Source organism: Podarcis melisellensis (assembly GCF_964234715.1).
Source record: "Podarcis melisellensis genome assembly, chromosome: 5".
NCBI lineage: Eukaryota > Metazoa > Chordata > Lepidosauria > Squamata > Lacertidae > Podarcis > Podarcis melisellensis.
In genome coordinates this window covers 80431928-80450950 of record NC_138537.1, presented here as the reverse complement: position 1 = coordinate 80450950, position 19023 = coordinate 80431928, and the positions used below count along the sequence as shown (strand labels likewise).

General features: G+C 44.1%; 1 protein-coding gene across 2 annotated transcripts in view; it reads right to left on the bottom strand.

The window, feature by feature from the left end:
• Window positions 1–6733, bottom strand: part of ZCCHC24 (zinc finger CCHC-type containing 24) — a 110345-nt gene extending 103612 nt beyond the window's left edge. For both annotated transcript variants that reach the window (XR_014168833.1, XM_081913835.1), the window contains exon 1: window positions 6006–6733. Coding sequence is in view for 1 of the 2 variants with exons in the window: in XM_081913835.1 (XP_081769961.1) it covers window positions 6006–6248 (243 nt within the window). In the remaining variant the exon portion in view is untranslated. The remainder of the gene's footprint in view (window positions 1–6005) is intronic.
• Between the last annotated feature and the right edge of the window lie 12290 nt (window positions 6734–19023).

Genomic DNA, 19023 nt, shown 5'->3' with positions numbered 1-19023 from the left:
CCCACTTATAGACTTTCAGTCAGATTTGTGATGTTGTAGAAGGGCTAAATTGCTACTAGTTAATCCATCGCATTTCCATCTCTCCCATTTTGATCTTCTCGTATTGGCCCTCATCAGCTCCTGAAATGTGCCCTACTGTATAAAGCCCTGGTGTACAGATATACCAAAACTGAGGATCAGTGCTGCTGGAAGCAGGAAAAGAACTCTGAGTAGCCAGGTTGATAATGATTGATGTGTATGACAAAGTATTTGTTACAAACTAGCAAAAATAAATAAATCATTCTGAAAGCAAGTGAATTGAATGTAGCCAGAACAACCAAGTCCTTTCGGAACTGTGTTGCAATTAGCTGTTGGTAGAACGGGTCCCTGTGGTATCAAGAGAGCTGGTGTACAGTACCATAATGTCTAAGAGACAGGTCTGGGAACCAGGCAGTTTCTGGTTAACATATCATCTCTGCCATGAACCTGTTCACAATAGTGGATGGGGCAGAGGCACTTACCTGTCCTCCCAGTACATGAGTCCTACTGCTTACCAGGAGGGGCGAGATGGTGGGGAGGTCAGCACTAGCAGGAATGTCAGATTGGCTCTGCTGGTGCATTGCATTCACACTACACTGACTCAACTGCTGCCTCACTCTTCCCACCCCAGATAAGCAGCAGTGACTTGCCTGCCAGATGGTCCGGTAAGTGCCTCTGTTCCATCATGCTGTCTGCCACTGCCTATTCATTCATTCATTCACCTGGATTCATCACAGCCCTGTGAGGTAGGTTATGCTAAGAGGGAACCATTGACCCCCAAAGTCACTCAAAAAGTCTCGTGACTTGACAATTACTACCCTGGCAGCTGTTGTTGCATATCAAAATATTTTTTTTTCATATGTGGTAATTGCCACTAAATGGAAATCTCAGGGCACACCAACAAAGGAAGAGTGGATTTGTAAATTACCGTGAGTATATAGAATTGGCAAAATTAACTTCAATTATAAGATATCAATCAAATCGAAAGTTAAGAATGGAGTGGAAGTATTTCAAAGATTATAGTGTATGTCAAAATATTGTTCTAAAAATGACATGCTAGTAGACTTAGAATAAAAAATGTAAGCAATAACAAAACCAATAAACAAAGAAGGAAAAATCAGAATGTAACAAAAATAATTTCTTATAGAATGCAAGGGAAAAGGTTGAAAGAAATATAAAGAAGTTGAATTGCTGTGGCGGGAAGTAGGGGGTGGGCAGTGACTTTTATAATTAAGTCTATAATCAAGTAGCTGTTGTGATTTAGATATATTTTATGTGAGGGAATCATTGGGAATTTTGGTTATTATGTATATATGTTAAGTTTCAATAAAGATCTTTGGGGTGGGGGAAGTTTCGTGACTTGAGTGGAGATCTCAACCACGGTCTCCCTTGCATACAACACTCTAACCACTAAACCACAATGGCTCACCAACTAGTCTTAGTCCACTAGTGATGGTATCTTTCAGCCTCAGTTTGCCATCTGCAACAAGGGATAGTAAAATTGATGAACCTTACGAGATTGTGAGGATTACAGGAAAACAATGCATCATAATGGCTTGGAACACTTGAAAGCTAAGTAGTATAGTTAAGACCTGTCCTATCACTTAAATAGGGTGTTCAGGGGAGCAGAGCATAATGGCATCCAAGCAGGGAGGGGCAAATATTCAAATTATTTCTAGTATACCTTTCAATGTATGTGTTGAAGGCAATTCAGAAAAAAGGAAATATCAGTAACAATAATTGAAATTAGTAAAGCAAACCAAAGTATAAAATAAAGCCGCATCAGAAAACAGGAGCAGAAATTTCAAAGACATCAGTTTCATAAAACGTCATCAATGGAATATCCAAGCAAAGAAAAGCTTTCCTCTGACACCTAAATGAAAGCGCCAAGCAGACTTCTCTGGGGAAAGTTCCATAATCATTGTGCCAAAACAGAAAAGGCCTTGTCTTCAGTAGTCACCCACCAAACTCAGGCTGAAAACATCTAGGGCTGGGTTTCTGATGATCTAATGGGCAGATTCATAAGCAAAGAGGGTGGTCCTTCAGACTGCCAGATCCCTTGGCACACTTGCAGTTCCACGTAGATCAACAGGATTCACTTCCAAATAAACATGTTCAGACTGAGTTGTTAAAGACAGCAAGGAATCAACAGAAACACAAACTCATCAGAAATCTTTCCTGGGATGGAGTAAAAAAAAAACAATGGAACAGGAAAGGAAACAGGAAGAAAGCCCCTAAAAGACTACAAAGTGCTAAGGCTTCAGTTTAGGGAAGGTACTGTAGAAGACAACTTTCACAGATTACATGCAAGGATTGGATTAGCTTTTTATTCACAATGCAGAGGAAAAAGTAATGTCAGTGTACTTTGCACTGGATTTGTTTTAAAATAATTGTTTGCCTTCATAGTAACTTGATCACAGGGGGGGTGGATAGGAAGAACCTCAAACTTAATAAGCAGTTGAAGGATGCATGACTTAAAAGAGGAAAACAACGAAAGAGCCTAGCTGGGATCAACAGACATACAGTTCGGTGTTCTTTGGAAAGTAGCAGCCCCTAAACTTGTGAGCTGGCATTCTTCAAAGAAGTTGCAGAATTATGAAAAAGAAAATATCTGTCACATTCCTGCATTGATAAGACTAACAAACTAAACAATTCCCAAATAAGTAGCCATGTTAGGCGGCTGAAGCCCACAAAGAATCCTGTGGTACTTTAAATAATAACCTATTTATTGTGGCATAAGCTTTCATAGACTAATCAAAAGCTTTTGATCTGGCAAATAGCTTTTTAAGATGGGTGGTGTGGGAGGATAAAAACATAGCTCTGTTCCACTGAACTGGCATTGCAACCTGGACCAAAACTTCATTTTTCTTTCAAAGCAGCTCCCAGGAATGCTTTGATAAGTTCACAAAAGTTGCTAGACTACACAAAAAGATTTACTAGTCTGCCTGCTCACACATGTCTGCACTGGGGGCCTAAAATTTAAAAAGAACCAACTTTTGTAAAGTTCCTTACCTGCTTAGCTGGGGACCATTCTTACTCTAGACATGCAGCTCCTTACAAATCACACGACTAACTGGCACTGGTATGCCAGTGAAAGCTACTATAAGATGATGTCAAATAGTAATATCAAGCACACAAGTCCAAGACATGTCCATATTTAACAGATGGAATGGCAATGGCATGGCAGGGGTATCACAGGGTGATGTCATTGCAGCATCACTAAGAGTTACATTGGGAAAGGTACCATTAGGGGGTGGGGTAGGGAGAGCGATCTGACTGTGGAAGGGTGCAGATTCACAGCAAAGGTTGGCCCAAGATTCAATAATATTTTTTTCAAATGCAGTGTAACTTGAGAGCATGTTCTGGGTATTTCCATATCTCATAATCACAGAAATATTATTTATTTACATGTATTCTATCTATTAATCAAGTTCAGAAAGTGTATCATGCACCCTCACAGTTCCACATATACAGAGGACAACAGATATCCAGCTACTTTGTTTTAACCAATTTGCACTACGAGAATATTCACAAATGCCTCTGAAGTCACTTCTTTTTTAAAGCAACCGATATGATTGCCTGGTGTTCACAACAGACTCTGCCACGTTCAAACCCCTTCTCCCTTTGATTATTCTGCAAACTGCATCACAAATAAAATGACCCGACACAGAATTATACTGGGATAAGTAGTGGCAGATTTATTAACAAGAAGCTCCCTAAAGTTGTTTTCTAAATAAGACCCATTATACACATGCCACTTAAAGATCCTTGGGACCGCTCTTCTGCTGTTAGCATGCATGTTTGAAATGAAGCTGAGATGAAGTTCTAAATACAAATGTATCGGGGGTTTTAATAACTACTGTCCTGGTAGGAACTTAAATGCACAATTTAATTTCAACCCTTCGGCGGATGCTGATGTCACCTATGTGAACTGAAGTAATGTACCTGAAGCACATTTTAAACCCTCCATCTGACACTTCCCCCCATAGCTATATACATTTCTTGGGGAGTGTAGCAGTTTATTTCCAAGTTCTGCAGCAGGAAAAGAGGTCACAGTACCTGTGGCAGAAGTCACCATGCCTCTGGCACTGGTTTTGCCTTCTTGACAAAAATTCCCCCCCCCTTACACACACCCTACATGCAGATAAACATCCTAACTAAAACACACATGCAACAAAGCCAAATGAGCACCCCATTTTCTGCCATGCCCATGATCACTTAATGACATCTATTAACTCTCCTTTCCCTTCAAATCCCTCAATCCATTTTTTTAAAAGGTGAAAAGACCACATGTTTTTAAAAGAAAAGGCACTGCATAAAGGTGAAACTGCCAACCTTGCCTTGCTGGAGCAGAGAGACTGCTGGACAGATAATTTAGGCAGGTAAAGTTACACACCATACAGTGGGGTTGCATCCAAGTTTGGTCCCAGGCCCAACCCACTATAGACCAGCATCCTGGCTAGCTAAGTAGGGGAGTGTCTTCCTTTTGCAGTAGCTGAAGGGGGAATACAGTGACATTTGAAGAAAGTATAACCACGGACAGTGACAATGCCCACTAACTGAAACAGAGGAAGATGGAAGATCCCCCACCTGATAAAGTATTTTAACATGCATATGTGACTTTGCTCCAAGTCTGAAAAACCAGTCTGGGGCTTTTCTGTTTGTTAATAACATAATACTGTATGCGGCGATTCACAGAGGTACTTAAGAAGATACAGTCCCCTTCTCCCCAGGAAACTTACCATGTAAATGTAAGAGACACCAGAGAGAATGAAAATGCAAGAACACTACTTAGAAACTTTCCCGGGCTAGAAAAGCCCAGTTGTCTTTTGAAGTTAATAATAGCATAATACTGGTCAGCTTAACTCTCTCGCTTTTTAAAGCCATGGTGCTAAAAGTGATTGCTGGCTTGTTGAAGATCATAGAATCTGTAGAGTTGGAAGGGATCCCAAGGGACATCTAGTTCAATGCCATGAAATGCAGGAATCTTTTACCCAACCAACGTGGGGCTCAAACCTACGACCCTGAGATTGACCCAGATATCTCCGTCTTCCTTCCCCACCTCCAGGCCCAGCGACCCTATCAGTATTTATATCACCTAAGTTTAGGATATAGGTAGGCAATTCAATCAGCCCATGTAAGCATTGACCACAATGTCAACAGGAACTAAACCCACGAGCGTGAGCGCACCTTCCCGCACACTCTCAAACGCGTGGGCAAGGGAGGGAAGGTAGTTTCCAACTGCAGAATTTTCACTGGACTGCAAATCCAAAGTAAACCCCCACATACACACCAAAGAGAGAGAGAGAAATCTAGATGGGAAACTGAAATCAACTTTCTTCCAACTCGAAGCGCATTCCAATATGAACACCCTGTTCGGAATGCTTCGTTTGTAACAGCCTAAGAACCACCAAGCAAACAGTAAGCAACGCGTAAAAACCAGTTGTTTTCCCAACGTTTCTGTAGGACAAAATTCTGAACCGTTGCAACGAAGAGTGCGCCTGGGTTCTCCTGCATCTCTGACGCGGAAGAGAAACGTCTCTCCAGAGGCCGCCTACCTTCCCCCTTCTGCATAAATCTGCTAACTCGATTACCAAGCGCTCCACGTTTCAAAGGAGCAAGCGGTTTAAAAAAAGAGAAGGAATAAAAAAAAGGAAAGCGCATTGGAGAGAGTCAAAGGGCGCCGAGGAGGGGGGAGAAAATACTTGCAAAGCATCATGGCGGTGCAAAAGTTTTCAGAGGGAGCAACTTTCCGCAAACTTTTCCCAGTTGTTCCCTCCGCCGCCCCCCGTCCAAGCAATGGTCGCTCGGCTCTTCCTTCCCCCAGCCGAGCAAAGTCCAGCCCTTTCCAGCTCCATTTCAGAGGCCAAAACCACAACCAACCAGCTTATTTCCAAGTGGGGGTCAAAAATCGGTATTTATCATCATCATTTTTTAAAGCGCTCGTTTCAGCTGAGGCTGAGTTGCGGAGGAAGGGATCGCGTTACCTCGTTCCTTTGGAGCTGGAAGAAGCTGTTAAGATAGCTGGAGCTGAGGGAGGAGCCCAGCTCGGCGCTGCTCTTGCTGGGGTAGCTCAGCTCCGGGTGCTGAGACGACGAAGGCTCTGGTCGGAAGGCATCGAAGGCGCTGGCCTGGTGCGTGTCTTGCAGGGACAGATAGACCCAGTTGAGAAGCTGCGCGGGCTGATAGACGGAGGCAGCGCTGGTGTCGATGGCTGACAACAGGCTCATCCTTGCCCACCCGAAGCTGCCCCACTCGGAGATGGTCTTTCCCCCTCCCCTCCCCTCCCTCGCTGGATCAACTTTCCTCCTCCTCCCCGCGGGGGACTTTTGCTACCCTGGACGGCTTCCTCGTGGGCCCCTACCAGAGGGGGTGGGGGAAAAGGGAGGGAGGGGGGCTCCTCTCCGTTTTCCTTGCGCCCTGAATCTTTCCAGCTCCCTTTCCCCCCCTTCCTGCCTTTCCTATGGCGATCTGAGCCCTCCAAGCTCCAGCACGCCGCCCACCCCCAGCATAGCTGCTGATCTGCGGTGGCAGCAGCAATAGCAAAGTTAGGCAGAAACTTTCTTTGGCTTTCCGCCCCCCCTCCCTCCTTCCTCTCCTTCCCGCGGCTCGATCCGCTATCTGTCTTTATTCTCACTCCCTTAGTCTCCCTGCTGGAGGGGAAGGGCGCCTTGAGTTATTCAGCAAACTCGTCGGGGCTGCCTGTAGGAACGCGACCATTGGGGAGCGGGGATTGGGGGGGGGGGACGGGCGGGGAGCGAAAAGGGCATTGGCTCGCGAAAGTTCCGTGCAGAGACCAAATTTAAATACGGGGGTTGCTGCGGGCCAATCAGAAGAGGGACCGCGCCTCCTTCCCTCTGTTTCACCCCGCCCCCCTCGTTCCCGCCCCCGTAAGAACACAGCGGAATCCACTCTGGAAGGCCGGCTTCGTACGTGACTGGAACTATAGCATCATAGTGTCGCAGAGCGGGAAGGGACCCCAGCGGTCATCTAGCTTTGCTGGATCAAACTGAAGAATCCACCTCGTCCAGTGTCCTGACTCCAGCAGAGCCAGCTCAGGAAATCTCCAAGGGCATGCAAAATATTCCTGCATGGCAAGGAGTTGGACTAGATGACCCTCATTGCCCCTTCCAACTCTGCCATTCTGTGCCTGCTTGCCATCAGGTTTTGTGCCTGCTTTGGAAGCCAGGAGCTGCCATTGGCCTCCCTTTTGCTTACCGACCTTCCAGTAACGGGCTCCCTTTGTGGTCTCCTTCGAACACTAGCGCTGTCAAAGGTTTATTCCTTATCTTCTAAGTTTGCCGCCAGTGTGGGGAAGTCCATCCATTGGCACTGTTGTGGTACAATGGGTGCAAGCCGTGGCCCAGAATCAGGCCTATTACACCAGGACCACAGCCTTAACTCATACCAAACTTGCCAAAAAGGCTGGCCAACAATGCTGTTTTTTCATTCACCATTAATAAAAAGCAAGAGAATGTTTTGTCTAAAGCCTCTCTCAAACCTGGGCTCCTTGAGGGGAACTTGGCTCATCTGCAAATTAACCGTGTGAACTTTACAAAAGTTCAGATGCAAGAATTGCAACAAAAAAACAGGAATACACACACATGCACACACATGGCAAAATAAAGAGTTGCCCTCTTTAGTCTTAAACTGACACCATGCCCCTCCCCAGATTTGCTTTCATATTGCTGTAAGGTACATCAGCTGGAGCTCTTGAGCTGAAAGGTTCACTATACGTGAAGTTAATCAATAGACTAAATAAATAAATTGTGTCACAAGGCAAGTGGGCATGCAAAACCATGCAGCTTTCTCCTGCCTTGCCTCTGAAGTTTTAATCACAACACACACATTTATCTGCAATTGTTAGCTAACTTAAAAATGGTTTCAGTCTTGCAATGCAGCCAAAGCTCCATCTCATTTCTGTTCCATACCCTAAGACCAAAGTGGGCAGCAAGATGTAGTTGGATTCTAATGCCCATCAGCTTCATCCATATGGAGAGCAACCATGAATTGTGGGAGCTGTAGTCTAGCCGGTTCCCCATCCTTGCCCTAACGGAGTAAGACGGTGGTTCTCAAACTTTTTTTGCTGGGACAATCTTCAAGAAGAAACATTTTCTTGCACCACACCATATATTTTTATTGGTAAGAAATACACTGGGAATAAAAAAGAAACAACTCCTAGCAGTACTTTATTTATAACGTAGATTACAACTGCTTTATAATATGATCATGGCACATCCAGAAAGTATAAAACAATACAGCTACATAAGAACATGAAACATTCCCAAAATCTAATTATAAACGAGCCTCTTACACGTGTACCTTAAATGTGTATACAAACTCAATGAGAGGTGTGAGCTTGCTTTTGCAGGGTAATCTCATATATGTTGGGTCCAGTTTGAGACAGACAAACTCTCATCTCCTCATCAACTCCTCAAAGAACACAAAATATTTCTCTTTTGTGATCTTTCATATTTGTCCGAGCTGAAAATCTCTGTTCACAACAGTATGTCATGGAGAACTGTAGAAGAATAGCCAACACTCTTGAAGAGAGGCATGGATACTGTTTCTGGTTGTACAGTATATCCCACCCAAGTTATTTGGATACTATACTATACCCAGGGGTCAGCAAACGTTTTCAGCAGGGGGCTGGTCCACTGTTCGTCAGACCTTGTGGGGGGCCAGACTATATTTTTTTTGGGGGGGGAATGAACGAATTCCTATGCCCCACAAATAACCCCGAGATGTATTTTAAATAAAAGGACACATTCTGCTCATGTAAAAACACACTGCTTCCCAGACTGTCTGCGGGCCGGATTTAGAAGGCAATTGGGCCAGATCCGCCCCCCGGACCTTAGTTTGCCTACCCATGAACTATACTACAGTGGTACCTCTGGATGCGAATGGGATCCGTTCTGGAGCCCCGTTTGAATCCAGAAGCGAACGCAACCCGCGTCCGCTCATGCGCGGATTGCAATTCGCCGCTTCTGTGCATGCACGTGATGTCATTTTGACCGTCTACGCATGTGCGAGCAGCGAAACCCAGAAGTAACTCGCTCCATTACTTCTAGGTCACTGCAGCGCTCAACCCAAAAAGACTTATCTCTAAGCTACTTCAACCCGAGGTATGACCGTACAGTGGTACCTCTGGATGCGAACGGGATTCGTTCTGGAGTCCCATTCACAACATGAGCAGAACGCAACCCACATCTGCGTGGGTTGCGATTCGCCACATTTGCGCATGCGTGTGACATCATTTTGCGCGTCTGCTCATGCACAAGCGGCAAAACCCAGAAGTAACCCTTTCTGGTACTTCTGGGTCTCCGCAGAACGCAACCTGAAAATGCGCAACCTGAAGCAAATGCAACACAAGGTATGACTGTATACTGAAATGTTTAAATGTATTGTTTTTTTATTGTCCTTGAATCTTCTCGCCACACTTGCCACCATCTCATGCCACACCAGTTTTTCATGCTACACCCTTTGAGAACTACTGGCGTTAGACCTCCCCAGAAGCAGTTTAGCCCAAGATGCAAAGCATAGAATTGTACCAATGCTAGGAGCCTTCTGCTCAGTTGTGCTCTATTGTCACTGTGCAGCAGAGTATTGGATCAGGCTGAGTGTGATGATATCACCTGGATTAATGCACTTAGTCCAGTGTCTGAGTTCACTTTCAGCAAGGGCAACACATTACATTATTTGGGGTAGGCTTAACCTTTTCGTTATCATGAAAGAAAAGGTAAAATTGCTGCATATGTTTGGTTTGGGGGTTAAAACTTGCTGGACCTGACCTGTCCAGGAATTAAACTGAAGGGTAAAATAACAGAGAAAGGTGCCAATCGCATGTCTGCTGTTAAAAAAAGAGAAGAATTTACGGTAGCTTCCTTGAGTTTGTGGATTACCATAGGTGTCATGTAGCCAGAGGGAATCTGATGAACATACTGAGGTGTGATCTCAGGATATGAAGGAAGCACACACCAGGATGGAGTGTTTAAGAAACTGGAATGCTGTATTGCAATTAAATCTCTGTTTGTCTGCGCCTTTGCTTCATTGGGAGGAATGCTTTTGTGTGCATGCAACCATTCTTATGTTTAAATCTTTTCTTAAGAATTTTTTTTCATCCTTTTAGTAAACTTTTAAACTTGTTTCATAAAACCTTTTGTGGTTGCCTTTAATGTACCGCCCCTACGTCTACTGCCAAGTTCTACACATGTTCTTCAAGTGTTCTTGAGGAGACACAGGGGAATTTTAGGCTGGTTGGTGAAAGGCAGCCTTGTAGAAAAATGAACTCTTTCACCTGGTGGCAGAGAGAGTCCAATGGGAAGAGTGAGCAAGCAGAGTGGAATGCTCTGGTTTGGCCAAATCTCCTTTTCCGTCATGATAGAGGGCCCAGGGTGCAGCTGCAGAGCTGCAAAGGATAGGGTATGTCTAAAACCACAAAATACAAATGTATCAAACAAGTCTGCAAACATGCATATCCTATGGGTACACTTGTCAGAGAGCAGGGATTGGCTGTAACTCAACCAAGTATTTACTGTGGCAAAGGTCGGTTTAGTAATACATAATGTGTGAAATGGCCTGATTCTGTGTCGGGGGGAGGGACTTTGGACCAGAGGGTGGAGGTTTCTGTATATGGTGTGTCCTATTTATCACTCCACCTGTCTGGATCTGTTCCTGCAGCTCCCCCTTTTGAATTTCAGAAAGCTTTCTTGGTTTCATTTTGAGAGGAAGCTTTTCACAGGCTCATACAAAAAAGGAAGACTTCTTTTTTAAGCCTTTTAGGTTTACTTGTGTTAGAAAACTCTTTGCAGAGATAATGCGTTCACCATGATTTGGCACATACACAAAGAGATGCAGATTTGGGTTCTGTTCCTTGCCTTACCAGAGCTCAGGTTCGTAACCTAAGGCTTGTTAAAACCTTTGAGCGCAGCACAGATTTGCAAGAGGCCTTGCAAGAGGCATTGCATTATTAAGACCCAAAAGGGGCAAGAAAGGGGTGCATATATGATAAAATTTTATATCCCTTTTAGAAACCCTTGTGCATGGATTGCAACAAGATTTTTCAGAGGCAGAATGTGGCAGTGGAGGTGGTGGTGAGTTTGTTTAGAATCAGGATCTGGCTGAGCTATACTTAGTAGGGTTAGGAAACTGGAGGTTGGGGCAGTGACATAGCAGGGGTGGCCAGCGCCCAGGGCTGCAGGGAGGCAGTGGTTGGGAGGGATGAAAATGGACCATCTCTCACAGCCACAGAGATAAGAAAAGAAGAGTCATTCTGTTGTCTGGAGAAGTCACTTCCTGGTTCGCATGGAGATGCAGTTTTCAACGGAGACCATGGAAGTGCGCAGCTGTACTGAGGCAGCACCAGGATTTAAATCCCCGCCCCCAGTTTCCTTAACCAGTGCTATTTTTTCTAGAAAAAGAGGTGCCGGAATGCCTCCCTTGTTCTCTTATAATGGCAATGGCGTCTACTTGAGAGGTGCCGGAACTGAGTGAGTTCCAGCCGGAAAAATAGTCCTGCCCGTAACCTTTTCTCAATGGGAAGATGCATCAAGTCTACAATTATCACTGTAATCCATCTTTTCCAGATCGTATTTCAGATCTATATTATTTAACCTTAGGGCTTCCACAACATTCACCTAGCCTCTCACGGCACACTTGTATGAATGACCCATATGGTACCCGTATCAAATGAAAGGTGTAGCGAAACGCATGTGTGAACCCCACTGCCTGGATGTTGCAAGTTTGGCATCAGTCTGAAAGGGGTCCTACGTAAGTACAAATACATGTGCACATGTGCATAAGGCTCCTTCCTGTGGGACTAGGACACTCACCAATCTTTCCATTTCCACAGAAGGGGTTCTCTGTGTGCACATTTGTACTCATTTAGGCCTCCTTCCGACTAATCCTGAACAGGGAATGGCAAGGTGTGTGGTCAACACATTCCTCAGCGTCTAGGGCCAGGGTTGCGCTGTGGGTTCTCTCTATTGCCTTCATGCCTTCAATACTCACAGGTACCTAAGCCTGAATAGGGCTTAAAACTCATCACAGCTGCCTGGGTCACACCTAGCACTAAGCCACGGTTTATAAACTATGGTATACTAAACCATGATTTATGTTGCTTGTCTGGACCGGGCCCACATTGTGTTTCTCTCTGCATCATAAGCAAAAATGTAGAACATTTTTCCTGTTTCAAAATAAGGCATTATTATTCCAAAGCATTTTTTTTTTCTTAAAGAGTGGGCTTCTTTTTTGCTTGGCTTACTGGATAAGTTTGAGACTTTCTCAATGGTATGTGAGATGCATTTAATGGCATGGATGGGAAAAGAGTGAAGAAAAATACTTTCTAAGAAAGTAAAGCTATGCATATTTTTATATATATATATATATATATATATATATATATATATATATATATATATATATATATATACAAAGGAAAAAGAAAAAGAAAGAAAACCTGAGAATACCCTGTAGGAAATATTATTGAGCCATCCGCTATAAATTTGGAAGATGGATGGATGCGCTTCTCATATGTGAACAGGTTGTTAACTGCTTGCCTATCTGGTTACAGGATTTTAGAAACTGAGAATGTAATGAGGGTTGGCGAAAAACATGGTGGGGCTTGTAATATTAGTATGCTGCCCATTGCCATACCGCAAAGCTTGCAATACCTTCGAGATCCCACAAATATGCTTATTGTGAAGTGAAAAAGGTTGTGCTGGTAAGGATTTGAAAGAAGCAGCTTCTGCTCTCACAAGAATAAAAAGGTAAAGGGACGCCTGACCGTTAGGTCCAGTTGCAAACGACTCAGGGATTGCAGTGCTCATCTCACTTGATTGGCCAAGGGAGCCGGTGTACAGCTTCCAGGTCATGTGGCCAGCATGACTAAGCCGCTTCTGGTGAACCAAAGCAGTGCACGGAAATGCAGTTTACCTTCCCGCTGGAGTGGTACCTATTTATCTACTTGCACTTGACATGCTTTCTAATTGCTAGGTTGGCAGGAGCTGGGACCGAGCAACAGGAGCTCACCCCGTTGCAGGGATTCAAACCACTGACATTATGATCGGCAAGCCCTAAGCTCTGTGGTTTAACCCACAGCGCCACCCGGAGCCCTCTAACAATAATAGCTTTTCATAATAGTCAGAAACTGTTAGAATTTCATAAACTGGGGGGGGGGGCATGAATGAAGCAGCGTTGTTGATCTGCTTCATTATCCTATCTGTTCATGTAAATTTACTTTCATATATAAACCAGTTGATGTTTCGGAAGTATGAGGGTAGGTGACAGCAGTATAAATGTACCGCATATAGTGTGTGGCTACATTTAGAAATCTGCTGTTGTGTACAATTCTGGCCACACTATAAGAATAGTGTGAAACCGTGAAGGCGCAAAAGAATTTTTTTAAAAAAAATGATCTCTGGGTTGCAGAGCTTCCCATATGTGAAAAGGCTAAAGAATTGTTAGAAAAGTGGGGGGGGGAGTGGGTATTCCGTTAAAGGAATCTGGCGGTCGTGTATTCTGTCCAATGCCTGCTTGGCGGGAGGCCATGGCACGACCCTCGGTGGCATCAGGGTAGAGCCTATAGTTGGATTAGCATCAACAGGCTCCACCTACTGGTGAATAAACCCCCCTTGTTTCAGACTCACCCCTCTCTGAGGGGGTGGAGTCAGCTGACGTAATCCAATGCCTAAGCCAATACCTTTTCAGTTGCTGTAATCAATAAAGTTGTGGCCTTTTCTTGCCCATTAACCTTATATCACGTGTCCTTGTGTATTCATTCCACTTTGGGGGGGGGGGATCGGTTCTTCGAACCACAATGCAGGAATCTCAACTAAAGCATCCATGACAGATAACCAACCATCCAACCTCTGCTTTAAAACCTCTGTTCCTGCCCTGCTGCACCCCTGATGTTTCCCATTTCTGGTTCCTTTCACAGGGATAGTTGTAACAGTGGTGTTATTACACTATTGTAAAGTTACACAGACACAACTACGGCATTACGTAGATGTCCATCCCCAATGCAGGCATACTGTATCTTCAGGATCCTTTAATACAACAGTACTTGGTTGATATCCTTTCTGCTTCCAGTATATGTAAGTGAAGCGTAGGACTGCATGTCAGAAACATTACTAGATTTGAGGGGAAGAGGAGATGCTATAAGCAAACATGAAGTGTCTTGTTTCCAGAATACATAACGAGCTGTTATCATTGCAAAATGCCATAACTAGACGATAGGCTGGTAACAATATCTTGGTGCTGCCTCTCCACTTTGATACATATGAAGACAAGGCAACCATTTCCTTTGTGCACTGACATAAGAAAATTGTTTGAATATTACTCCAAAGGACTTGCATAAACCAACAAGTACATAAAAGAGATGTCAGTTGTTTCCTTATGCTCTCTACTTGCCCACTAGCAAAGAAATTAAGAAGGCAATTAAGGGGATAGCCACAGACTCTCCAAGTATCCCTATTTTCTAGGGACAGCCCCGGATTTACTAATGCAAAGGCCATGCAAACTATTATTTATATAACAGCTGCCAGAATAAGTTATGCAAGGTCAGTGGCAAAACACATGTTTTCCATGTGGATGTTCCTTGGTTTAATCTCAGGATTTTCAGGCAGGGTTGGAAACAGCGCTTGCCTACCCATGAAGCAAGGTGAGGCAGTCACCTCAGGCAGAAGTTCTGGGCCAACTGCTCACTGCTTCCTCTGCACTGCACCCCTACCATGATTCCTCTGAACTGCAGGGACATCCCCTTGCTTTTGCAGGCATTCTCCTGCCATGGGCGCATCCCTCATCCACCCTGACTGCTCTCTGCTGTCACCACACTCCCGCCCCCTCTGCCATGGGTGCACACCTGCTACTGTGGACATGCCCCCACACAGCAGTGGCAGGGTGCAGTTGTGGTGGTGGTGGTGGCAGTGGTGGCAGGGCATTCTGCCTCAAGCAGCAAAGCATCCCGGGCCAGCCGTGGTTGGCAAGACATCTGTTTGAAATCCTAGAGAGCTGCTGCCAATATGGAGGACATGGTTGAACTCCAACTCCCATCAACCCCTGTCAGCAGGGCCAATGAACAGGGAGCATGGGAGTTGGAGTTGAACAGCATCAAAAGGGCACCATGTTTTGCTACCCCAGGTGAGCCAAATGGAGCAAACAACTAACTAGCTATATGGCGGTTTCCTATGTTCATTCGTAACACTGGTTCTGTCAACGGTTGAATGGGAGACTAAATTTAATCAATATACCATGATGTCAAAATTTACAAAGGAGGGAAAGAAAGCACTAATATCACAATTTTGTTCTGAAATGGACACCTTTGTTTATTATTGGCAAAATACAACATAAGCCTCACTACAAGAAGGACTTGGGTATTTGATTTACTGCAGTGCCATTGAATTACATTGTAAAAATATATATAGGGGTGTACTTTGCATATAAAGCTTATATATTTTATTTTAAAAATCAACAGCCTGTGAATGATGCTGTTTATAAACTACTACCATACTTTGAATGCATTCCAATAAAGCAACCTGATTGTGATTCCACAGTTCCAGCAAAATTGCTGAGCATCAAGCTGTGAGGAAGGGTTGTACCCAATCACTTGGGAAACTCTGCACAAATCCTGCTACCTCTTGCATTCCGGACAGTCTGGCAAAATTGCTTTGACATCTGACATCAAACTGTACAGAAACTATAGAGTATCAAGTTCCAGGGCTGCTCCACATGCTTGTCATAAATATGCCTGTGTATTCACTTTACAACTGCCACGAGAGGCTAAAACAAGGAATATAAATAGCTCTTTACAAGCCCCCCTCCTGGTTCTGGGCTCATGCAGACTTTGCAGACCTTGTGGCAGCTCTTGAGCCTCCTTCAGCTGACCCTCCAGCTGCAGCGATTTGCCTTGCTTGGTAGGCAATCTCCTGCTTATAACTCTCTGGGCATTAAATATTACAAGCTGCAAAGTGCCACTGGATCATACCAAGGGTTTATCTCAGGGATGGGGAGCCACAGGTCCAGTCCAAGAATGGCTCTCTGGGCCTGTCTCTCTGCGGCCCTCAGGATTTTCCAGGTTGTTGTTTTTTCTTCAGACTGGCAAGCTTCCTTCAACTGTAATAATGTGTCTTGCTTACCTGGGGTGAATCTACACACAGGTGTTGAATGGTTTCTTTAAATGTAAAGGTTCATCATTGTTCCACCCGATGTGTATGTCTTTAAGGGGCCAGAGCAATATGAGACCCAGCTTTACAGCTGTGAAACATAGCAGGTGCTGCTGAGTTGTATTGATTAAGCTGTGTCAGCAATTGGGTGTAGTATATAAGGAGCAGCACCTAGCTCTCCCATTACCCTGGGGGATGGGTTGGTGGTTGGGTCTGGTTTGTTGTTGATGTATTTAGTTTTTGTTTTTCTTATTAAAACCTTGTTTAAGTTATTTTTGAGTCCCTTTTTAATGCATGGTCTCCCCAGCAAGCTCTCTGCAGTACTACCATACTGCAAATAGCCAACAACAGGGGGGCAAACGCTATAAATAAGTCAGAAATTAAATTGTTATAACAACATTTAAAAAAAGCATGTAAAAATCACATAGATTTTTTTTTTTTTGCTCTCCGGTACCATCTGATGTTTTTGAATTATGGTGCTGGAGGAGACTCTTGAGAGTCCCATGGACTGCAAGAAGATCAAACCTCTCCATATTGAAGGAAATCAACCCTGAGTGCTCACTGGAAGGACAGATTGTGAAGCTGAGGCTCCAGTACTTTGGCCACCTCATGAGAAGAGAAGACTCCCTGGAGAAGACCCTGATGTTGGGAAAGATGGAGGGCACAAGGAGAAGGGGGCGACAGAGGACGAGATGGTTGGATAGTGTTTTCGAGGTTACCAGCATGAGTTTGACCAAACTGCGGGAGGCAGTGGAGGACAGAGGTGCCTGGCGTGCTCTGGTCCATGGGGTCACGAAGAGTCGGACACGACTAAACGACTAAACAACAACAACCATCTGATGTTGCATATTTATAATACATCCAAAACATTGTTTTGGACTAATATAGCTGAGTCCCTGGATAGAGAGATGTACATGTAGAAACCTTTGGCTGTTATGTAGCTGAGCCTTTTGTGCAAAGGTAACAGCCACACCCAGTCCATACCCTCCAACATTTCTCCAGTGAAAACAGGGGCATCCTCTTTAATAACAACACCGCCACCACTCTGGCCATCTGTTGCCCTGGCCATTCTGGGCTGCTTCCAGCATATATAAAAACATAATAAAACATTAAACATTAAAAAAAAACCTTCTCTATAGAGGGATGCCTTTATATATCTTCTAAAGGTTGTATAGTTATTTATTTCCTTGGCTGATGGGTTGCATAACTCCATACCCTCCAACATTTCTCTGATGAAAATAGGGACATCCTAAGGAAAAGCAGTACATTCCAGGATCAAATCAGAAATAGAGATGGCTTCTGTAAATTCGGGAGTGTCCCTGGAAAACAGGGATACTTGGAGAGCCTGCCAGTCTGATGACCTATGCACATGTTTTAGAACTCACAAACCTGCCATTTTGACCCAAAACGTGAAGCAACTGGTTGCTTAACATTTCACATTTCAGTATACACGCACACTGCATTGGTCAAAACAAAAAAAATTCCTTCCAGTAGCACCTTAAAGACCAACTAAGTTAGTTCTTGGTATGAGCTTTCATGTGCATGCACACTTCTTCAGATACACTGAAACAGAAGTTACCAGACCCTTCTATATAGTGAGAAGGTGGGGAGGGGTATTACTCAGAAGGGTGGTGGGAATGGGTGATTGGCAGATAGCTGTGATGAGCCTGTTGACGACTCTTAACGACTGCAATAGGTCTTACAGGAAAAAGCACCTTCTCACTATATAGAAGGGTCTGGTAACTTCTGTTTCAGTGTATCTGAAGAAGTGTGCATGCACACGAAAGCTCATACCAAGAACTAACTTAGTTGGTCTTTAAGGTGCTACTGGAAGGAATTTTTTTTGTTTTGACTATGGCAGACCAACACGGCTACCTATCTGACACTGCATTGGTGTTCTGCAAATTACAGTCAGCCCCAGAACAATGTATTGGGCCTCACCATAAGAGTTTTGGGCATCAGCCTGAATAAAGAGACAATGGAAGAGTCCACCATTGGAGGTAAAGTCAAACCAATGGAGAGTTACAGCGCCTGCTGTGGCTGTAGTGACCAATATGGGAGAGAGGTGTTTTATTGCAGCTGGGGCAGATGAAAGAGCAACCCTGGTGGAGGCTTGTATTTGGAGCCTATCCTGTTTTCCCAAGCATATTTTATTCAGCGTACGTGATGTTCACTATCAGAGCTATATATAACCCTGTTAATAATCCTATTACTGAGAGGTAGGTACTGATAAAAACGTAATAAACTGATTCTGAAAATGAGTGGGAAGATGGACAGTCATCTTTCAGTGGTGCTCATGGAAGAGACTTGAGATTGCATTTTAAAGACTCCCATGCTGCTATGTTGCACCTACTGCACCAACAGGTGGCATCCTCAAGCTCCAAAAAACTCAAGTTTGAGCTTTAGAAGATCTGGCAACCCTCATGCCAGGATGACTGGTGCCACAGTTACCAATTTTACTTTCAAGTATATTGATGGAGTAAAGACAGAATCTGGAGATTCCTGGCATTTCAGATCTGGTTACCTGAACGTGGTTTTACTGGTTAAAGGACTGGCTGATTGGCAAAGATCACTGGGTTGTCATTCCTAACTGACACCTTGTTTCTTCCATTGAAATATATACATTTTTTCACCTCCCCCAGTATCCTGCTCTTTTTTATGCTGGAATGATGTGTCTCCAAGTTTATCCATTCTTGGAACTAGACCATTTGGAATGACTGGCTGTGTTGCCGGAATGGTGAAGGATTCTACACAAGCTTGTGATTTATTTTCTCACACTTGCTTTTAAAAATAAAGCAAAATTCTTACAAGAATGAAACTTTAAACTTGGTTGCCTTTTGGACCT